Source organism: Oncorhynchus mykiss, chromosome 21 (genome assembly GCF_013265735.2).
Source record: "Oncorhynchus mykiss isolate Arlee chromosome 21, USDA_OmykA_1.1, whole genome shotgun sequence".
In the NCBI taxonomy this organism is placed as follows: domain Eukaryota; kingdom Metazoa; phylum Chordata; class Actinopteri; order Salmoniformes; family Salmonidae; genus Oncorhynchus; species Oncorhynchus mykiss.
The window spans coordinates 19,437,464-19,461,878 of record NC_048585.1 but is presented as its reverse complement, the minus strand read 5'-3'; the positions used below and the strand labels follow the sequence as shown (position 1 = coordinate 19,461,878).

Below are 24,415 nucleotides of genomic sequence, written 5' to 3'. Positions count from 1 at the left end.
CTGTCTATGTAAATTTTAGTTTCACTCCCACAACTTCCAGTCTAGCTGATGAACAGTTTCACTGCCTGAAATATCCTGGACTGGGCCAGATGTGGGGGAGTGGACTGGTTTGAACGTTTATGGTTGATTCAGGGAGGGAGACATAACAGATACATAAGTAATCAGTAATAAATGGACATCATACTTAAATTAGATATGTGCATAAACATGTCTCATATTTGAGCCCAGCATCATGTCTCATTCACTAATGTAACAGTCAGTAACCTGCTCATCAAGATAGTTAATATAATGCTAGATGATCACATCACATGTTTGGTTGTGAGGTTCATATGGAGATTCTATTTATGGTGCGGATGCTGATGTAACATCACCTCACTTGAATATGGACTGATATTGTGTGTGTTTTATAGCATCAAATAACATTTATAGGTGTACTTTCAGACTGTGACAAATATAATGAGTCAACCATGACATGATGATGATGATGGTGATGTTGGTGATGATGATACTGTTGATGACAATGGAGAACATGTGATCTGAATGAAGGTTTCTAACGTTATTCAAAGTTTCGTCACTGATCAGTGTTCCATGTCACTGTCTCTTCTCCCTCAGTCACTGTGCAGTCTGACTGAGGGAGGTTTTTGTACGGCTCTGTATCACTGTGTGAACACCCAAACACTGTTGGGGTAGTGTGCACTCTGACAGTAGTAATCTCCTGCATCTTCAGCCTGGACTCCACTGATGGTCAGAGTGAAGTCACTCCCAGATCCACTGCCACTGAATCTAGATGGAGTCCCAGACTGAAGTGTTGTAGCATCGTAAATAAGGAGTTTAGGAGCTCCTCCAGGTTTCTGTTGGTACCAGGCTAGATAGTTATTGTTGTAAACATTACTGCTGGTTTTACAGTTCAGAGAGACTGTCTGTTCTGGGACAATAGCTTTCACTGCCGGAGTCTGTGTCACAACATACTGTCCTCTGGATTCTGAAAATATAGTAAAAACATTTATATGAATTAAATATTACATATAATAATGAATAGTTCTGAATATAAATATTAACATTGATATACCGTACATGTAAAAACTGTAGATTGAATTAAAATTGTAACCTTGGAAGCAGAAAGCAAGTGTCCAGATGAATATGGTGATAAAAGTCATGGTTGTTGTGGGTTCTGTTGTCATGAAGGACAGATCTCAGTCATGAAGTGTCTCTTAAACTCACAGGGCTATAAACACTCCCAGACCACTGAAGCATGTGCTGCCAATGCAAAGTGTCCTCTCTATGCAAACTTACTTTCTTTGGTGCTACTAGGAAATTGTAGTTATTTTTATTATTATTTAGTTTTTTTTTTTGACTACAACCCCCCCCCCCCCCCCCCCCCCCCAAAAAGGTGTATTACTGCACTCAATTTATGTCGAAAAAAGGGAAAGGGGAGAAAAATGTTCCTAAAATAAAATCAACAAATATTTATGTACTCCATAGGTCAAAGTCATCTGTCTAATCAGGTCCCGACACAGTCTCAGGGGGTTGGCAGGGAGAAACATCTTTAGACAGTATTCCCTGCAATGCTTCTGCTGTTAATTCCTGAAGACCCAAAAACCTTTCAGCTGCAGATACAATTATGTCCAGTTTCTTGGATTTCTTGTTCGTTTGGGCAGTACAATTTATCACCTGCACAATAAATGCCTCAAAATCCACCTTCTCAGGATCAGTGTATCAGGATCCTTCAAGGACATTCTCAGGCTCTGGGGCATCCACTGCCATAGGTTCCTCAGCTCAACTCCTACAACTATTTCCACCTCCTCTGTGTAAGAGACCTGTTGAAGAGGTTTGTGTGAGCAGCAGCATTTTAAAGGTTGGGGCTGATTGTCCAGGCAATCATGGCCCTGATTGGTAAACTAGATTTAACTGGGCTAAATTAGAGTCTGGCAAGGTGCTGGAAGGTTCTAGCAGGAGAGTGGTCTTGCTCTTGACCGAACCTCACGTTGTTTTAGGGGCTTATAACTTTGTTATACCATCTCAATAAACATGGTTGAATCTTTGCTTGAAATTCACTTCCTGACAGAGGGATCTTACAGAGACTGGGGTTTTTGTTCTGAAATGATGTGAGACACTTGTTGCACAGAGTCCATTCAACGTATTATGTGACATGTAAAGGCAATGTTTACATATGAACTACAGCAACATAAGAGGAATACTAATGCAATCTGGACATATGGGTGTTATCACTTAAGGAATGATTTAACATGAAGGTGGATGAGTTGACATTATAGTCAGCATCACTGATATATTTATCTCAGTGTATTTCAGTTCAGTCAGAGTTCCATGTGACTGTCTCTTCATCATCAGCACCTCCAGTCACACTCAACTAGTGCAGTTACTGTGAAATCTGAGAGAGGTTTTTGTACGGCTCAATATCACTGTGTGAACACATTCCCACAGTGGTAACTGACAGTAGTAATCTCCTGCATCTTCAGCCTGGATCCACTGCCACTGAATCTAGATGGAGTCCCAGAAATAAGAGTACTTCCTCGATAAATAAGGAGACCATTTGTCCTGGGAGAACAGTTTCCACTGAAGGAGTCTGAGTCACAGTGATCTGTCCCCTGGATTCTGAATAGAATAAAAACATTTCTATCCAATAAATATTACATATACTAATCAATAGATATGAAAACAAATATTAACATGAATATACTGTATGTTATACCTTCATGTAGATTCAAATATTTTTCAACAATACATTCTGATAATGTTAACTTTGAAAGCAGAAGGCAAGTGTCCAGATGAAGATGGTGATAAAAGTCATGTTGTGGGTTCTGTTGTCATGAAGAACAGCTCTCAGTCATCAAGTGTTAAACTCACAGGAATATAAATACTATTAGAGCACTGAAGCATGTGCTGCTGTATTTGAAGAGCTCTTCTTCTTTCTGGATTGGGTTGGAGGATTGCATTCAATTTAAGGGTGTATAAACTGCCACTTACTGTACTAAATTGTGAGGCCATCTTCATTAGATTACCTTTATTATTCCTGTTCCTAAAAGGAAAAACTTACACACCGACTAACCCTACACCTACATACCACTATTTTATAAAAACACTGTCCCATGAACTCTTCTGCAGTAATATCTCGTACACTCAGGTACTTCCCTTCAGCTACCACCTACATATTAAAACCCACTACCATTTTCCACTACTTTGACCCTATCTGCTCCTGCTCCTGCACCATGCCAATGGCCTGGCATGACGGGACACCACCCCTCAACACACCCTGTAACTCTTCTGAAGTGGGCATCCTGAGTGGCACAGCGGTCTAAGACACTGCATCGCAGGTTTCTGAGGCACTGCATCGCAGCTGTCTACGGCACTGCATCACAGTGCTTGAGGTGTCACTTCAGACCTGGGTTTGATCCCAGGCTGTGTCACAGCTGGCCGTGACTGTGAGACCCATGAGGCGGCGCACAATTGGACCACTGTCGTCCGGGTTAGGGGAGGGTTTGGCCAGCCGGGATTTCCTTGATTTAGAATGTATTTATATAGAATGTATTTATTTAGAATGTATTTATATAGAATGTATTTATATAGAATGTATGTATTTATATAGAATGTATTTATTTAGAATGTATTTATATAGAATGTTTTTATATAGAATGTATTTATATAGAATGTATTTATATAGAATGTATCTATTTAGAAGTCCTTTAATATTTATTTAGTCCTATCGTGTGCTGTGTTTTGGTTTCTTTCTTATTTACTTATTTGATTGACTTCCTTTGAATTAGTTAACGCCTTTTGAGTGCTCTTCTCGTTGAGTGAATGAGGGAAGGAGTGTGTTAGTTAGGGACCTGAACCACAACCCCCACACCTGAGGAGTATTGGGGTTAATGAGCTGCCCTGCACAAATGCAGCTCAGACAATGTTCAGGACATTCAAGCCAGCAACGGGAGAGGATAGGTGCCCCAGACTGTGGCTACATCACTGCTGTGTCTGGAGAGAAGAAACCAGATGAGTGTGACACTGCTCGGGAAGAGCCGAACAGAACGTGATGACACATTGGTGTGGCTAGCTTCAGGGTTAATCGAACAGTGTGTCAAGAAGTGGTGTGGCTTCGCAGGGTTGTGTTTTGGAGGACGCATGGCTCTCAACCTTTGACTCTCCCGAGTCCATAGGGGAGTTGCAGCGATCGGACAAGACTGTAACTACCAATTGGATATCACAAAATTAGGGACAACAAATATAATAGTAACTCTTCTGAAGTTTACTCTCGTATACCCAAGTACTTCTCTGCAGCTGCCACCACAAAATATTTTCTCTGTGATTTACGTTCCATTTCTGTGTTACAGTTGTAAAACAATGCTATGAACGCTAAGAAGACAACCTTACTAAAGCATAACTCACATGTTGCCTTATCCCTCTGTGCTGGCACACATCCTCTATTCTCAGGATACCTCACATATTGTATTATACTAGTAATGCAGTACTATGAGTCCCTACTGCATTATACTAGTAATTCAGTACTATGATTCCCTTCTGCATTACACTAGTAGTTCAGTTCTATCAGTCCCTGTGGGTGTGGTCATCTATGAACATTTGAACATCTTGGCCATGTTCTCTTATAATCTCCACCCGGCACAGCCAGAAGAGGTCTTGCCACCCCTCATAGCCTGGTTCCTCTTTAGGTTTCTTCCTAGGTTCTGGCCTTTCTAGGGAGTTTTTCCTAGCCACCGTGCTTCTACACCTGCATTGCTTGCTGTTTGGAGTGTTAAAATGGGTTTCTGTACAGCACTTTGAGATATCAGCTGATGTAAGAAGGGCTTTATAAATACATTTGATTTGATTTGTTCCCTAATAAATGTTTGACTCTCCGTACCTGCTTCTCCTGTCCGGCGTCAGTCCTTACAGTTTGCAACTGTTGGACTAATGATTGCACGCTAGGTCAGCTAGATGCAGGCAAGAGTGTGCAAGGCGGTATTGAATGTGTCACTGTCACCTCAAATCTTTCTCTCGAGCTGTGTGCACCTATATTGAATTCATAGGCTAGGTGGTTGGGAACCTCATGATGGGTATAGGGAAAATGCAAGTAATATTTAGTAGCCTAAACCAATCTATGTTAAACTGGGTGAATGGAATATCAATGACAGTCATCCAATATGCTGTAACAGAAATAAGGCCATGCTCATAATAAAACATAATCATCCTCCCTCATCTTAAATGGCACCGACCGCCACTGTTTAGTTCAGTCAGTGGTCCATGTCACTGTCTCTTCCCCCTGGCTGAACATCTGGTGACAGTGCTGGTCTATTCTGGGACAAGCAGAACCACCCAGCCCTGTCTATGTAAATCTCAGTTTCACTCCTACAGCTCCCAGTCTACCAGTTGACCAGTTTCACTCCCTGATATACCCTGGACTTGGACTGATGTGAGGGAGGTGACTGATTTGATCCTCTATGGCGGATTCAGGGAGGGACACATAACAGATAAGGCACCAAGTAATTAATGACAGATAAAAAATAATTATACTTCACGATGATAGTGTGTAGTGTATGTCTCTATGTAAATGTGTCTCATGTTTGAGCCCAGCATCCTGTCTCATTCACAGATCTAACAGCTCATGAAAAGGGTTAATACATGCTAGTTGATCACATCAATAGCTGCTTGTGAAGTGCATGTAGGGATTTGGTTTGAGGGGCTGATGATGATTTAACATCACTTTTCTTTTACTTCTGTAGATCTTACTCTGCATATGGACTGGTAATGTGTTTCAAAACGTCTAATAACTTTCATACACACTTTCAGTTCGTTACCAATATAACAAGATACAACCATGATGATGATATTAATGATGATGATGATGAGGACGATAATGAGGACGTTGGAGAACGTGTGATTTGTATCATGCATTCTAACCATTTTCAAAGTTGACCTGCTCAGTGTTCCATGTCACTGTCTCTTCCTGCAGTAGGTCCCAGCTGTAGCAGTACTGTCACTGTGCAGTCTGACTGAGGGAGGTTTTTGTACGACTTCAGACAGTATTCCCTGCAATGCTTCGGCTGTTAATTCCTGAAGACCCAAAAACCTTTCAGCTGCAGATACAATTATGTCCAGTTTCTTGGATTTCTTGTTCGTTTGGGCAGTACAATGTATCACCTGCACAATAAATGCCTCAAAATCCACCTTCTCAGGATCAGTGTATCAGGATCCTTCTCAGGCTCTGGGGCGGCAGGGTAGCCTAGTGGTTAGAGCTTTGGACTAGTAACCGAAAGGTTGCAAGTTCAAATCCCTGAGCTGACAAGGTACAAATCTGTTGTTCTGCCCCTGGACAGGCAGTTAACCCACTGTTCCTAGGCCGTCATTGAAAATAAGAATTTGTTCTTAAATGACTTGCCAAGTTAAAAAAAGGTTTAAAAAAAAGAAAAGGAAAAAAAAATCCACTGCCATAGGTTCCTCAGCTCAACTCCTACAACTATTTCCACCTCCTCTGTGTAAGAGACCTGTTGAAGAGGTTTGTGTGAGCAGCAGCATTTTAAAGGTTGGGGCTGATTGTCCAGGCAATCATGGCCCTGGTGAACTAGATTTAACTGGGCTAAATTAAAGTGTGGCAAGGTGCTACAGGAGAGCGGGAGAGCGGTCTTGCTCTTGACCGAACCTCATGTTGTTTTAGGGGCTTATAACTTTGTTATACCATCTCAATAAATATGGATGAATCTTTGCTTGAAATTCACTTCCTGACAGAGGGATCTTCCTGGGGATTTTGGGGATTCTGGGGATTTTGTTCTGAAATGATGTGAGACACTTGTTGTTGCACAGAGTCCATTCAACGTATTATGTGACATGTAAAGGCAATGTTTACATATGAACTACAGCAACATAAGAGGAATACTAATGCAATCTGGACATATGGGTGTTATCACTTAAGTAATGATTTAACATGAAGGTGGATGAGTTGACATTATTGTCAGCATCACTGATATATTTATCTCAGTGTCTCTTCCCCCTCAGCACCTGCAGTAGGTCCCAGCTGTATCAGTACAGTCACTGTGCAGTCTGACTGAGGGAGGTTTTTGTACGACTCTGTATCACTGTGTGAACACTCCATCACTGTGGTAACTCTGACAGTAGTAATCTCCTGCATCTTCAGCCTGGACTCCACTGATGGTCAGAGTGAAGTCACTCCCAGATCCACTGCCACTGAATCTAGACGGAGTCCCAGACTGAAGTGTTGTAGCATGGTAAATAAGGAGTTTAGGAGCTCCTCCAGGTTTCTGTTGGTACCAGGCTAGATAGTAACCACCATGAACATCACTGCTGGTTTTACAGTCAAGAGTGACTGTCTGTCTTGGCAGAACAGCTTTCACTGTAGGAGTCTGAATCACAGTGTACTGTCCTCTGGATTCTGAAACAGAGAATAAAAACATTTCTATAAATGAAATATTACATATAGTAATGAATAATTCTGAATAGAAATAGTAACATTGATATAGATGTCGACGGTATAGATTTAATTTATTTTCAACAAAACATTCTGAAAATTGTAACCTTGAAAGCAGAAAGCAAGTGTCCAGATGAAGATGGTGATAAAAGTCATGGTTGTTGTGGGTTCTGTTGTCATGAAGAACAGCTCTCAGTCATGAAGTGTTCAACTCACAGGGATATAAATGCTCTTAGAGCAGCAGGACAGATGCATTATGCAAATTATGGTTTCAAATCTATTTCAGGTTCCAAGTAGTATCCCATCAGTATATATTTTGGCTTGGTTGAGCTTTCTTTTATAATAATTAGGTGGGTGCTTAAATTTGTCCTATTTCCCACATGTACACGTTTGTTTTATGCCCATTTGTGAATTGGAAATGTGTTTTTTTTGTGTTTTTGGATATTCCAACTCCCCTTGAGTCATCCTTGGAGAGTAGGTTCGAGACCAGGGTTTGCCAGTGCCTTGTTCAAAGGTACATCAAAACATTTTTCACCTTGTCGACCCAGATATTTGAACTAGTGACCTTTCAGTTACTGGCCCAACACTCTAACCGCTAGCTACCTGCTGCCCCTTTTACAACATCAAACAGCAACTGTTTTATCTGATAACTAATGTATGGTAACTTTTATGTCACACCACCATTATATTATTATTCTGATGATGATCAGATATAATGAACTGTCTGTTCACTCATGCTCGTTCTCTCATGTAAGTTCCTCTAATCAGTTAGTGAACACTTCTCTAAACTAAAGCTGGTAGGATTCCTCTGGTAGTGTTATCTGTCCTCTGTGACTTTACCACCACTGTTAAATGTGAGATCAACATGTTTAATAAAGGAATATACAACATGGATCACTATCACTACTGCTGCTGCTGTTGTCTTTCATATGGACAATATGGAGGAATACTAGCAACACTGATCTAATGCTGGACTGTACCTCCAGACTAGGAGAACCTGATACACAGAGGAAGGAAAAATACTACTATCTGGATTTAAGATACAATTCATATTTGTATTATCTAGAAACAGCTAATATGAAGTGTTTGTTCTACCTGGAAGATGTTAAAGTGTATCTGTGTTGATTATGATTCTGTATGAGTGATCTTCACTGTAACAGCTGCAGCATCACAACACAGAGAGGTTTTTGTACCAGCAGTAATAGTTATTGTATCACTGTGGTGTACTTTTGGTAGCGGCACCAGACTTGATGTTGGAAGTAAGTAAAGTCCAAATGATTTATTCCAAACTATTTATTCAACTTTTGATGTCGTGTTTCAATTTCTCTATACATTTTGACTTGATATAGAGGATTTTTCAAATTAACTTTTTTAGATGATTTAAACAAAATACACAAGGCCTACACATCCTATGGCCAATTTGAATATGAATGTTATTACATCTAATCAAATCTGACCTGCCTTTAAACTATGAAAGTGATTAGCCTACATTTTAGATTAGTTGTATGAATAAACATGCTGCACCTACAGTAGTAGGAGATGTACAAGAAAAAGTCAGGTTTGGTCCATGTTAAGGAAATCAACATGAAAAACACTTTATTTCTAACTGAGTAGAATAATTCATTTCTGAAATGTATTCATACTATAGTAGAGTTAATTATTTGAACCACAGTCTAAAGAAATGAAGAACGCCAAACATGCAGGAGGTTGTTGCACCAGCAGTAATAGGGATTGTATCACTGTGGTACACTTTTGGTAGCGGCACCAGACTAGATGTTGGAAGTAAGTAACACGCTCTTTGATATTTCTTTGTGATTATTTTGGGGTATTTTACTCTGTGAAACTTCATCTATATGAAAATATTGCGATTTTTCATATTTTCCTTCCTAAAAAAATATATTTTTTTTGTATTACTTTTGACTAAGCCTTCTTTCAAATGAAATGTTATTTAAATAACATGTTCAAATGTAGGTGTTTATTTAAATGTGTGGTTTGATGGATTGCAGAGGAGAGTTCCAGTATGATAACTATTTAATAATATGGAATATAGTTGTTGCATTGTGTATTACTGTTTGTGTGCCATTCTTTATTTATATTTTTATTATCTTTAACTCAAATATTTTTGGTTAAATGTAGATTTTGACTGAGCCTTCTTTCAAATAAATATTTATTGAATCAAAATGATAAATTGTAGGTTTAAATACATGTCTTATTTGTATAATTGCAAAATATAACTCCTAATTCTGGTATAATAACTAATGGTATTTTATATGGTATTCATCATTGTTGCATTGTGCTCATGGTAGACTTCACTGTTAGTGTGAAGACAAAGGGCCTCAGTTATGGTTGTAACTGACTTCATAATCCAACATGTTTGATATGTGATGTAAATACTATGAATATGACTTGACAGTTCTGATCCGATCCATTCCTCAACAATATCTGTATAACATGTATAACTGACACCATATGACTAGTAACTCTAGTAATTTTACCACTTTATACTTGTTTGGTTCATAAATCTGCTTTGAATCAATTACTTTAGTGTTTTTTTCCAAATCTTTTCAACAATCCAACTTCTACATTCATATTTAGATGGCATTTCCAATTCACTATATTTTGATGTGTACTTCTCTGAAGATAATCTCTTACTAAAGCTGTACTTGTTGTAATTACTTAGTTGATGTGTTCTGTTTGTTCCAGGTAACAGTGCCCCCACCCTCACCGTCCTGCCCCCCTCTAGTGAGGAGCTGTCCAGTACAACAACAGCCACACTGATGTGTCTGGCCAACAAGGGCTTCCCCTCAGACTGGACCTTGAGCTGGAAAGTGGACGGGACCAGCCAGAAGCAGGAGACCAGTTCTACGGTCCTGGAGAAGGATGGCCTGTACAGCTGGAGCAGCACCCTGACTCTCACTACCCAGGAGTGGACCAAGGCAGGAGAGGTGACCTGTGAAGCCCAGCAGAAATCCCAAACTCCAGTCACCAAGACCTTGAGGAGAGCTGACTGTTCTGGGTAGGACCCCTCAGTGACACACCCTTGTGGAGGGAGGCTGTTGGTTCCTCTGCTTTGACTCTGTTCTGAGATCAGATGTTCTCTACCTTATTGATCACTGACATGTAGACTAACAGGGGGCTTTGCTTGAGTTCATGTGTCAGTCCTCTCTGTAGACTGAGATTGAATCGTATTAGATTTGATGAGTTCTGTTTTGTTACTATTAGATACTGTAGGAATGTTTGCTTTGATGCTTTGATGAATAGATGAAAATAAAGATTTCCCTTTGGAACACATATTTCTGTCTCTTTTAATAATTTGACTGCAGTCTTAAATGTTGTTGAATGGTATAGACATACATTAATAAAGTCTGATTCACAGTTTCTTTGAAAAATATCAGACCTAAATGTCATTGCTTAGTTATTTATGTTCTCACTTGAAACCACATCATCTTCAACCAGCAAATCAAATCAAATGTTACTAGTCACATGCGCCGAATACAACAGACCTTACAGAGAAATGCTTACTTACGAGAGCCCTAACCAACAACACAGCTTTAATAGTATGGATAAGAGATAAAAGTAACAAATAATTAAAGAGCAGCGGTAAAATAACAATAGACTATATACAGGGGGGAACCGATACAGACCTTCTGCCTATTGGCTGTCTCGTCATTGTCGGTGATCAGGCCTACCAATGTTGTGTCGTCGGCAAACTTAATTTATGGTGTTGGCATCATGCTTGGCCATGCAGTCATGGGTGAACAGGGAGTACAGGAGGTGACTGAGCACACACCCCTGAGGGGTCCTCGTGCTGAGAATCAGTGTTGCAGATGTGTTGTTACCTACCCTTACCACCTGGGGGCTGCCCGTCAGGTTGTCTAGGATCCAGTTGCAAAGGGAAGTGTTTATTCCCATGGTCCTTAGCTTATTGATGAGCTTTGAGGGCACTATGGTGTTGATCTACAGATGAGCTGTAGTCAATGAATAGCATTCTCACATAAGTGTTCCTTTTGTCCAGGTGGGAAAGGGCAGTGTGGAGTGCAATAGAGATTGCATAATCTGTGGATCTGTTGGGGCGGTATGCAAATTGGAGTGGGTCTAGGGTTGCTGGGATGATGGTGTAGATGTGAGCCGTGACCAGCCTTTCAAAGCAATTCATGGCTACAGATGTGAGTGCTACGAGTTGGTAGTCATTTAGGCAGGTTACCTTAGTGTTTTTGGGCACAGTCACTATGGTGGTCTGCTTGAAACATGTTGGTATTACAGACTCAGACAGGGAGAGGTTGAAAGTGTCAGTGAAGAGACTTGCCAGTTGGTCAGCGCATGCTCGCAGTACACGTCCTGGTAATCCGTCTGGCCCTGCGGCCTTAAAAATGTTGACCTGTTTAAAGGTCTTACTGACATCGGCTGCAGAGAGCATGATCACACAGCCTTCCATGACAGTTGGTGCTCTCATGCATGTTTCAATGTTATTTGCCTCGAAGCGAGCATAGAAGTTATTTAGCTCATCTGGTAGGCTCGTGTCACTGTGCAGCTCTCGGCTGTGCTTCCGTTTGTAGTCTGTAATGGTTTGCAAGTTATGCCACATCCGTCTAGCGTCAGAGCCAGAGTAGTACAATTCGATCTTAGTCCTGTATTGACGCTTTGCCTGTTTGATGGTTTGTCGGATGGCATAGCGGGATTTCTTATAAGCTTCCGGGTTAGAGTCCTGCTCCTTGAAAGCGGAAGCTCTAGCCTTTAGCTCATTGCGGGTGCTGCCTGCTATCCATGGCTTCTGGTAGGCGTATGTACGTACGGTCACTGTGGGGACGACGTCATCAATGCACTTATTGATGAAGCCAATGACTGATGTGGTGTACTCCTCAATGCCATTGGAGGAATCCCGGAACATATTCCAGTCTGTGCTAGAAAACAGACATGTTGCTTAGAATCTGCTTCATCTGACCACTTTTTTATTGATCTAGTCACTGGTGCTTCCTCCTTTAATTTTAGCTTGTAAGCAGGATTCAGGAGGATAGAATTATGGTCAGATTTGCCAAATGGAGGGCGAGGGAGGGTTTTGCATGCGTCTCTGTATGTGGAGTAAAGATGGTCCAGAGGTCTTTTTCCCCTTGTTGCACATTTAACAGGAGAGGTCTAGATACTACCATGTTAACAGATTAACAGGAGAGGTCTTGATACTACAATGTTAACAGATTAACAGGAGAGGTCTTGATACTACAATGTTAACAGATTAACAGGAGAGGTCTAGATACTACAATGTTAACAGATTAACAGGAGAGGTCTAGATACTACAATGTTAACAGATTAACAGGAGAGGTCTTGATACTACAATGTTAACAGGTTAATAGGAGATGTCTAGATACTACCATGTTAACATATTAACAGGAGAGGTCTAGATACTACCATGTTAACAGATTAACAGGAGAGGTCTGGATACTACAATGTTAACATATTAACAGGAGAGTTCTAGATACTACAATGTTAACAGATTAACAGGAGAGGTCTAGATACTACAATGTTAACAGATTAACAGGAGAGGTCTAGATACTACAATGTTAACAGGTTGACAGATGAGGTCTAGATACTACAATGTTAACAGATTAACAGGAGAGGTCTAGATACTACAATGTTAACAGATTAACAGGAGAGGTCTAGATACTACAATGTTAACATATTAACAGGAGAGGTCTAGATACTACAATGTTAAGAGATTAACAGGAGAGGTCTAGATACTACAATGTTAACAGATTAACAGGAGAGGTCTAGATACTACAATGTTAACAGATTAACAGGAGAGGTATAGATACTACAATGTTAACAGATTAACAGGAGAGGTCTAGATACTACAATGTTAACAGATTAACAGGAGAGGTCTAGACACACACTGTAGATGGTACTCCTTACTCATTTTTCTTGGACTGTTTTTTACCTGCTTGATTTATAGACTCATAAAGACAGTAAACTAATGTTATTGAACATTTGATCAATATCTTGGACTCTCAACAATGTGATCACACCTACATTAAGCTACATTTGTTTTACAAGATCCACATAATATAACCAGTATCACAGCTTCACGATAGTCATAGAGTCTTCACTATCTCCAACCCTCTGGGGACAGTGTGAACATCTGGTAACAGTGCTGCTCTATTCTGGGACAAGCATAACCACCCAGCCCATGTAAATCTCAGTTTCACTCCCACAGCTACCAGTCTAGTAGTTAGACTGGGACAGATATGAGTGACTGGTTTTAACCTCTATGGTGGATTCAGGTTAGTTACAATTACAGATATTATGACAGATCAAATGTATATTATTCAAACATATTTCATGTTTGATCCCAGCATCATGTCTCATTCACAGATGTAACAGACCTGCTCATCAATAGTTCATATATTGCTCGATGATCACATCACATGTTTGGTTGTGAGGTTCATATGGAGATTCGATTTATGGGGCTGATGCTGATGGAACATCACCATTGTTCATTTTTTACATCTGTGGATCTCTCTGATTATGAACAGGTAATGTGTGTTTTAAAACTTCATATAACTTTTATAAGTGAACTTCACGACCATGACAATAAATATTCACAAGTGTGATGAGGGTGATGGGGAACTTGTGATCTGAATGATGCTTTGTAAACATACTCAAAGTTGACCTCCTCTACTGACCAGTGTTCCATGTCAATGTCTCTTCCTCCTCAGCACCTGCAGTAGGTCCCAGCTGTATCAGTACAGTCACTGTGCAGTCTGACTGAGGGAGGTTTTAGTACGACTCTGTATCACTGTGTGAACACATGTTTACTATTGGGATAGTGGAAACTCTGACAGTAGTAATATCCTTCATCTTCAGCCTGGACTCCACTGATGGTCCACCTACTCCACCTACTCAACAAATTGGATGCAGTCTATCACAGTGCAATCCGTTTTGTCACCAAAGCCCCATATACTACCCACCATTGCGACCTGTACGCTCTCGTTGGCTGGCCCTCGCTTCATACTCGTCGCCAAACTCACTGGCTCCATGTCATCTACAAGACCCTGCTAGGTAAAGTCCCCCCTTATCTCAGCTCGCTGGTCACCATAGCATCTCCCACCTGTAGAACACCCTCCAGCAGGTATATCTCTCTAGTCACCCCCAAAACCAATTCTTTCTTTGGCCGCCTCTCTTTCCAGTTCTCTGCTGCCAATGACTGGAACGAACTACAAAAATCTCTGAAACTGGAAACACTTATCTCCCTCACTAGCTTTAAGCACCAACTGTCAGAGCAGCTCACAGATTACTGCACCTGTACATAGCCCACCTATAATTTAGCCCTATCAACTACCTCTTTCCCAACTGTATTTAATTTATTTATTTATTTAGCTCCTTTGCACCCCATTATTTTTATTTCTACTTTGCACATTCTTCCATTGCAAAACTACCATTCCAGTGTTTTACTTGCTATATTGTATTTACCTTGCCACCATGGCCTTTTTTGCCTTTACCTCCCTTCTCACCTCATTTGCTCACATTGTATATAGACTTGTTTATACTGTATTATTGACTGTATGTTTGTTTTACTCCATGTGTAACTCTGTGTCGTTGTATCTGTCGAACTGCTTTGCTTTATCTTGGCCAGGTCGCAATTGTAAATGAGAACTTGTTCTCAACTTGCCTACCTGGTTAAATAAAGGTAAAATAAATAAATAAATAAATAAATAAATGGTCAGAGTGAAGTCACTCCCAGATCCACTGCCACTGAATCTAGATGGAGTCCCAGACTGAAGTGTTGTAGCAGAGTAGATAAGGAGTTTAGGAGCTCCTCCAGGTTTCTGTTGGTACCAGGCTAGATAGTTATTAGAATACACATTACTGCTGGTTTTACAGTTCAGAGAGACTGTCTGTTCTGGGAGAACAGCTTTCACTACCGGAGTCTGTGTCACAACGTACTGTCCTCTGGATTCTGAAAAATATAGTAAAAACATTTATATGAATTAAATATTACATATAGTAATGAATAGTTCTGAATATAAATATTAACATTGATATAATGTACATGTAAACACTGTAGATTTCATTCATTTTCAACAATAAATTCCAAAAACTGTAACCTTGAAAGCAGAAAACAAGTGTCCAGATGAATACGGTGATAAAAGTCATGGTTGTTGTGGGTTCTGTTGTCATGAAGAACAGCTCTCAGTCATGAAGTGTTAAACTCACAGGGCTATAAACACTCCCAGAGCACTGAAGCAAACTGTTCTCTCTATGCAAACAGACTATTGGTTCCTCAGGGAAACTGTAGTTGAAGAGCTCTTCTTCTTTGGGATTGGGTTAGAGGATCACATCTAATTTAAAGGTGTACACACCGCCCCCTACTGTACTAAATTGTAAGGCCAGTCACTGCCTACAATATCAACATTAAATTATCTTTATTATTCATGTTCCTAAAAGGACAAACTTTCCCCACCAACTAACCCTACATACCACTATTTCATACAAATAAAAATCATCACCCCATTAACTGTTCTAGTGTAAAACCTCATACACCAGGTACTTCTCTTCAGCTACCACCTACCCATTAAAACCCACTACCCCATTTCCACTACTTTGACCCTATCTACTCCTGCAACATGCCAACGACCTGGCAGGACGGGACACCACCACTCAACACACCCTGCAACTCTGCTTAGGTGAAATCTCATATACCCAGCTGCCACCTCAACAGCTATTCTCTATAATTTACGTGCCATTTCTATGGTACAGTTGATAACCAATGCTATGAACGCTAAGACGACAACCTTACTGAAGCATAATTCACTCGCTGCCCTATCCCCCTGTGCTGGCACAAATCTACTACTCACTGGGATCCCTCACCCTTCACCCATCCTCTTCCACTTCCTTCATTGCCTCAGCATACGACACCCTCTGCACTACTCTGACTGGTCAAGTCAACCTGCCTCTCTCGCACCTGACACTTACGATCTCCAACAACATCAGCACCCCTACTGTTGACACAACTTTATCCAGCAAAACTACACAATCCTCTGTCCCATGCCCTTCTGCACACATCTTGGAATCTCCCTCCTACACACTGCTGCAACATGACCATGAACGTTGCACCTGAAACAGTACAGTGGATTCTGCACAAAAGCTCTAACATGATAACTAATATAGACTCAAAACTCAAAAGGACTGACAATGACTCTTTCACCACTCCCCCCACCGGATCAACGTCCCACCAAACGGTGGGCATCACAAACACCAGGTATTTAAACTTCAATTGCTCCACCTCCACACTTATCGCTAGCCCAGAATTCACCCCTTTCAATGGTGCTCTGTGTCATGTAAAAATCTTCCCAGTGTGAAGAAGTCCAACCGTTCTGATTGTTTTCTGATTGTACATCATGATGTAAAATCTCTCCCAGCGTGAAAATGTTCCCAATACAATAATTGCATGCGCATCTCTTTATGTAACCTGTGTCCCCTGACCTCGACAAACGGTTCTGTGGGCACGCACATTTGCTTCACACATCTGCCAATCAATGGTGGCCAGGGGTATTGACTCTGACCAATCAGAAGCTTGTTGAGGCGTGAGGTCAGCATATAAACAACCGGACTTGAACGTCAAAGTGCTGAGGGTTGATGTGAGGAGAGAATTAACAGCGATGGCAAAGACTTGGATGCTACATTTTCGATTGACAGTGCATATATTTGTTAGTAAGTTAGCTATACAAACATGTTAAAACCGTACACCTCTGAGAACAAGTTATCTTGACCAGTTTACAGCTCATTATGCTACTTAGATAGTTAAATCAAGGGCGAGGTGGTGTGAGAGAAACATCTGCAGGAGCTCAGCCATCCACAGACACGCGTGCAACTGACTAGGAACATTTTGACACTGAAAAGTTTTACATGACTTCACAATCACAACAATTAAGAGCTACTTCACACTGGGAATATTTTTACATTACATCCTGTTGCTAAAAGCAAAGCAAGGAACAGATCATGACCCAAGTTGAGTGACACAGAGAACCCACTCCCTCTAATCAGAAGAAACACAAAACATCACAAGTCCACTACAGGTTACCTTCACTGATTCAACTGCACCCAACTCCTTTCTGCCCCAACCTGAAATCAGAAATGGATCAGCCAAAAGGCAAGGGTCCTCATCATCAGAAATGTCACTCCTATTGGTCCAGATTTTTCTTTATCATGTCTGACACCATTCTTCCTCAACACACATCTTCCCAATTCCCACATCTTCTCCTTCTTCCTCGCTGTCCACAATCACATCTATCTGTTCACCAAGCTCCTGCCTCTCCATCAGCTACATTGCTTACAGAGCACTGATGGTGTTTCTCCAAAACCCAACTTCTGTTCCTGACCTCTCCATGCTTCCTTCACCTTCCCACAACCTCCATTCATTGGAGAGATCTGTGTGAGCAGCAGCATTTTAAAGGTTGAGGCTGATTGTTCAGACAATTAGGGTCTTAAGTGGTTAACAAGCCTCAGATCGGCTCAATTAAAGGCCTGGGAACGTGTTGAAAGGATCTAGCCAGGTGTGGCAGGAGAGGCGTTTTGCCTTGACATAACCACAGGACGTTTTAGGGGGTTATAATAATGTTAGATAATCTCAAAAAATATTGTTGAATCTTTGCTTGAAATTCACTACCTGACTGAGGTACTTCAGGGAGGGAGACACAACAGATATGCCTCCATGTAATTAATGATAGATAATACTGTATGTCTGTTTGAGCCCAGCAGCTTGTTTCATTCACAGATCCAGCATCATTTCTCAATCACAGATGTAACAGCCAGTAACCTGCTCATTAAAATAGTTAATATAATGCTAGATGATCACATCACATGTTTGGTTGTGAGGTTCATATGGGGATTTGATTTAGGGGGCTGATGCTAATGTAACACCACCTTCTTTTTATTTAGGTCTCTACATCTTGTTTTGCATATTGGACTGGTATTGTGACTATTTCAGAACTTCAAATAACTTTTGAAGGTGCACTACATTGATGATGATGATGATGATGATGATGATGATGATGATGATGATGATGATGATGATGATGATGATGATGATGGGTAACATGTGATTAGAATGATGCTTTCTAAACATATTCAAAGTTGACTTCACTAACCAGTGTTCCATGTCACTGTCTCTTGTATGACAGAACCTCAGGTTGTTATTATGGGTCATAATCATGTTATATGATCTCAGTAAATATAGTTCAATCTTAACTTGAAATGCACTACCCAATACAGGGGCCTAACAGAGACTGGGATACTTATTCTGAAATTATGTGAGACATTATTACTTCACATAGATGGAGTCTATTCAATTTATTGTCTGAAATGTTAATAAACTGTTTGTTAGCCACAGCAAAAGGGAAGACATATTTATGTAGTCTGGACCTATGGGTGTTGTCAGTTCAGGAATGATTTAACATGAAGGTGGATAAGTTGACATTATAGTCAGCATCACTGATATATTTATCTCAGTGTAATTTAGTTCAGTCAGTGTTCCATGTCACTGTCTCTTCCCCCTCAGCACCTGCAGTAGGTCCCAGCTGTAGCAGGACAGTCACTGTGCAGTCTGACTGAGGGAGGTTTTTGTACGACTCTGTATCACCGTGTGAACACTTCACCACTGTGTTCACTCTGACAGTAGTAATCTCCTGCATCTTCAGCCTGGACTCCACTGATGGTCAGAGTGAAGTCACTCCCAGATCCACTGCCACTGAATCTAGATGGAGTCCCAGACTGAAGTGTTGTAGCATAGTAAATAAGGAGTTTAGGAGCTCCTCCAGGTTTCTGTTGGTACCAGGCTAGGCGATTATTAGAATACACATTACTGCTGGTTTTACAGTTCATAGAGACTGTCTGTTCTGGGACAACAGCTTTCACTACCGGAGTCTGTGTCACAACGTACTGTCCTCTGGATTCTGAAAAATAAAAAATAAGCATTTATATAAATTAAATATTACATATTGTAATGAATAGTTCTGAATATAAATATTAACATTGATATACTCTACATGTATACACTATAGATTAAATTAATCTTCAACAATGAATTCTGAAAACTGTTACCTTGAAAGCAGAAAGCAAGTGTCCAGATGAAGATGGTGATAAAAGTCATGGTTGTTGTGGGTTCTGTTGTCATGAAGAACAGCTCTCAGTCATGAAGTGTTCAACTCACAGGGATATAAACACTCTTAGAGCAGTGGAGCAGATGCATTATGCAAAGTCATGTTTCAAATCTATTTCAGTTTCCAAGTAGGTTCCAGTTATTGGAGTATTTTATCCTTCATGTCACAGCTTTTCTAACATCAAACAGCAACTGTTTACTCAGATAATTAATGTATGGTAACTTTTATGTCACACCACCATTATATTATTATTCTGATGATGATCAGATATAATCAAATGTTATTGGTGACATGCACATGGTTAGCAGATGTTAATGCGAGTGTAGCGAAATGCTTGTGCTTCTAGTTCCGACAATGCAGTAATAACCAACAAGTAATCTAGCTAACAATTCCAAAACTACTACCTTACAAGTGTAAGGGGATGAAGAAGAATATGTACATATAAATACATGGATGAGCGATGGCCGTGCGGCGCAGGCAAGATACAGTAGATGGTATCGAATACAGTATTTGCATAAGAGATGAGTAATGTAGGACATTTAAACATTATTAAAGGGGCGTTATTTAAAGTGACTAGTGATCCATTTATTAAAGTGGCCAGAGATTGAGTCTGTATGTTGGCAGCAGCCTCTCTATGCTAGTGATGGCTGTTTAACGGTCTGATGGCCTTGAGATAGAAGCTGTTTTTCAGTCTCTCGGTCTCAGATTTGATGCACCTGTACTGACCTCGTCTTCTGGATGATAGCAGGGTGAACAGGCAGTGGCTCGGGTGGTTGTTGTCCTTGATGATCTTTTTGGCCTTCCTGTGACATATGGTGCTGTAGGTGTCCTGGAGGGCAGGTAGCTTGCCCCTGGTGATGCGTTGTGCAGACCGTACTACCCTCTGGGGTTGCCATACCAGACGGTGATACATCCCAACAGAATGCTCTTGATTGTGCATCTGTAAAAGTTTGTGTTGCTGTTGCGCCTTCTTCACCACGCTGTCTGTGTGGGTGGACCATTTCAGTTTGTCTGTGATGTGTATGCCGAGAAACGTAAAACTTTTCACCTTCTCCACTTCGGTCCCGTCGATGTGGATGGGGGGGTGATCCCTCTGCTGTTTCCTGAAGTCCACGATCATCTCCTTTGTTTTGTTGACGTTGAGTGAGAGGTTATTTCCTGACACCACACTCCGAGGCCCCTCACCTCCTCCCTGTAGGCTGTCTCGTCGTTGTTGGTAATCAAGCCTACCACTGTAGAGTCATCTCCAAACTTGATGATTGAGTTGCAGGCGTACATGGCCAAGCAGTCATGGGTGAACAGGGAGTACAGAAGAGGGCTGAGAACACACCCCTGTGGGGCCCCAGTGTTGAGGATCAGCGGAGTGGAGATATTGTTTCCTACCTTCACCACCTGGTGGGCGGCCCGTCAGAAAGTCCAGGACCCAGTTGCACAGGGCGGGGTTGAGACCCAGGGTCTCAAGCTTAATGATGAGTTTGGAGGGTACTATGGTGTTGAATGCTGAGCTGTGGTCAATGAGCAGCATTCTTACATAGGTATTCCTCTTGTCCAGACGGTGTGATGGCATCGTCTGTGGACCTATTGGGGCGGTAGGCAAATTGGAGTGGGTCTAGGGTGTCAGGTAGGGTGGAGGTGATATGATCCTTGACTAGTCTCTCAAAGCTCTACATGATGTCAGAAGTGAGTGCTATGGGGTGATAGTCATTTAGTTCAGTTACCTTAGCTTTCTTATAAACAGGAATAATGGTGGCCATCTTCAAGCATGTGGGCACAACAGACTGGGATAGGGATTGATTGAATATGTCTGTAAACACACTAGACAGTTGGTCTGCGCATGCTCTGAGGACGCACCTAGGGATGCAGTCTGGGCCGGCAGCTTTGCGAGGGTTAACACGTGTAAATGTTTTACTCACATTGGCCACAGAGAAATAACAAAACTGAAACAGTTCCATGTGGAACAAACACTGACACGGAAAATAATCACCCACAACTCAAAAGTGAAATCAGGCTACCTAAGTATGGTTCTCAATCAGGGACAACGATTGACAGCTCCCTCTGATTGAGAACCATACCAGGCCAAACACAGAAATCACAAATTATAGAAAAAGGAACATAGACTGCCCACCCCAACTCACGCCCTGACCATACTAAAACAAAGACAAAACAATGGAACTAAGATCAGAACGTGACAATGTTTTTATACAACCTGTTGGATTATCTTAATATACTGGAGATGTTAAGAGTATTCTGATCAGAGGCGTCCCGGGTGGCGCAGGGGTTAAGGACGCTGTACTGCAGCGCCAGCTGTGCCATCTGAGACTCTGGGTTCACGCACAGGCTCTGTCGCAACCGGCTGCGACCGGGAGGTCCGTGGGGCGAAGCACAATTGGCCTAGCGTCTTCCGTGTTAGGGAGGGATTGTCTCATCGCGCACCAGAGACTCCTGTGGCGGGCCGGGCGCAGTGCACGCTAACCAAGGTTGCCAGGTGCACGGTGTTTCCCCTGACACATTGGTGTGGCTGGCTTCCGGGTTGGATGCGTGCTGTGTTAAGAAGTGCGGCTTGGTTGGGTTGTGTATCCAAGGACGCATGACTTTCAACCTTCGTCTCTCCTGAGCCCGTACGGGAGTTGTAGCGATGAGACAAGATAGTAGCTACTAAAAACAATTGGATACCACGAAATTGGGGAGAAAAGGGGGTAAAATTTATTCTGACCAGAAACAATCCTAAGATATCTGACATACTAGTTAACCACTTACACTTGTCTCATATTGTTCATAAATCTGCATTGTATATCTATCATTTTGTGTTTTCTTCAAATCTCTTATAAAAATAAAAAAAGAGTATTCTGATCAGAAACAATCCTAAGATATCTGACATACTAGTAATGCTAAAGTTAACCACTTACACTTGACTCATATTATTCATAAATCTGCATTGTATATCTATCATATTATGGTTTGTGTTTTCTTCAAATCTTTTATCAATCTAACTACACTATATTTAGAAGGCATTTCCAAATCAATATATTTGTATATCTATTGCTTTTATAAATCTTTTGGACATAGTTGATGCAGTTGATGTGTTCTGTTTGTTCCAGGTAACAGTGCTCCCACCCTCACTGTCCTGCCCCCCGCTAGAGAGGAACTGTCCAGTACAATAACAGCCACACTGACGTGTCTGGCCAACAAGGGCTTCCCCTCAGACTGGACCTTGAGCTGGAAAGTGGACGGGACCAGCAACAACCAGAAGACCAGTTCTAGGGTCCTGGAGAAGGATGGCCTGTACAGCTGGAGCAGCACCCTGACTCTCACTGGCCTGGAGTGGACCAAGGCAGGAGAGGTGACCTGTGAAGCCCAGCAGAAATCCCAGACTCCAGTCACCAAGACCCCGAGGAAGGCTGACTGTTCTGGGTAGGACTCCTCAGTCACACAACCCTGTGGAGAGAGGCTGCTGGTTCCTCTGCTTTGACTCTGTTCTGAGATCAGATGTTCTGTATTTTGATCACTGACATGTCGAGCAACGGGGGGCTTTGCTTGAGTTCATGTGTCAATCTTCTCTGTAGACTGAGGTTGTATCAGTGCTAAATTTGATGAGTTCTGTTTTATTTCTATCAGATACTGTAGGAATGTTTGCTTTGAAGATTTTATGAAAATAAAGTTTTCCCTTTGGAACAAATATTTTAGTTGTCTCTTTCAATATTTCAACTTTAGTTGTACATGTTGAATGGTATAGACATATATTAATAAAGCCTGATTCACAGTTTCTTTTAAAACTATCAGACCTAAATGTCATTGCTTAATTATTTATGTTCTAACTGCGTTGTCATCAACCAGTAGTTCATTGTAAGGGATGGATCAAAATGTACAGAATGGGTACCTGGAGGAAAATGGGTTCATGCTTTTTAAATTTATCTCAAGGGGAGGGTTTAGTATTCTTTTTTTTTTCAATTTAGTCCAGGGGAGGATCATCAATCAAATTCAATCAAATTTATTTTATATAGCCCTTCGTACATCAGCTGATATCTCAAAGTGCTGTACAGAAACCCAGCCTAAAACCCCAAACAGCAAGCAATGCAGGTGAAGAAGCACGGTGGCTAGGAAAAACTCCCTAGAAAGGCCAAAACCTAGGAAGAAACCTAGAGAGGAACCAGGCTATGTGGGGTGGCCAGTCCTCTTCTGGCTGTGCCGGGTGGAGATTATAACAAAACATGGTCAAGATGTTCAAATGTTCATAAATGACCAGCATGGTCGAATAATAATAAGGCAGAATAGTTGAAACTGGAGCAGCAGCACAGTCAGGTGGACTGGGGACAGCAAGGAGTCATCATGTCAGGTATTCCTGGGGCATGGTCCTAGGGCTCAGGTCCTCCGAGAGAGAGAAAGAAAGAGAGAATTAGAGAGAGCATATGTGGGATGGCCAGTCCTCTTCTGGCTGTGCCGGGTGGAGATTATAACAGAACATGGCCAAGATGTTCAAATGTTCATAAATGATCAGCATGGTCGAATAATAATAAGGCAGAACAGTTGAAACTGGAGCAGCAGCACAGCCAGGTGGACTGGGGACAGCAAGGAGTCATCATGTCAGGTAGTCCTGGGGCATGGTCCTAGGGCTCAGGTCCTCCGAGAGAGAGAAAGAGAGAAGGAGAGAATTAGAGAACGCACACTTAGATTCACACAGGACACCGAATAGGACAGGAGAAGTACTCCAGATATAACAAACTGACCCTAGCCCCCCGACACATAAACTACTGCAGCATAAATACTGGAGGCTGAGACAGGAGGGGTCAGGAGACACTGTGGCCCACTCCGAGGACACCCCCGGACAGGGCCAAACAGG

General features: G+C 41.5%; 2 gene segments (V, D, J or C); both read left to right on the top strand.

Annotated features, from left to right (window-relative positions):
* Nucleotides 1–3,902: 3,902 nt before the first annotated feature.
* LOC118943001 lies at nt 3,903–23,015 on the top strand. The segment is given in 3 exon segments: nt 3,903–4,011; nt 5,385–5,489; nt 22,677–23,015. Coding segments are annotated over 3 exon segments (531 nt in total).
* LOC118942900 lies at nt 8,766–10,722 on the top strand. The segment is given in 2 exon segments: nt 8,766–9,211; nt 10,133–10,722. Coding segments are annotated over 2 exon segments (402 nt in total).
* Nucleotides 23,016–24,415: the final 1,400 nt, after the last annotated feature.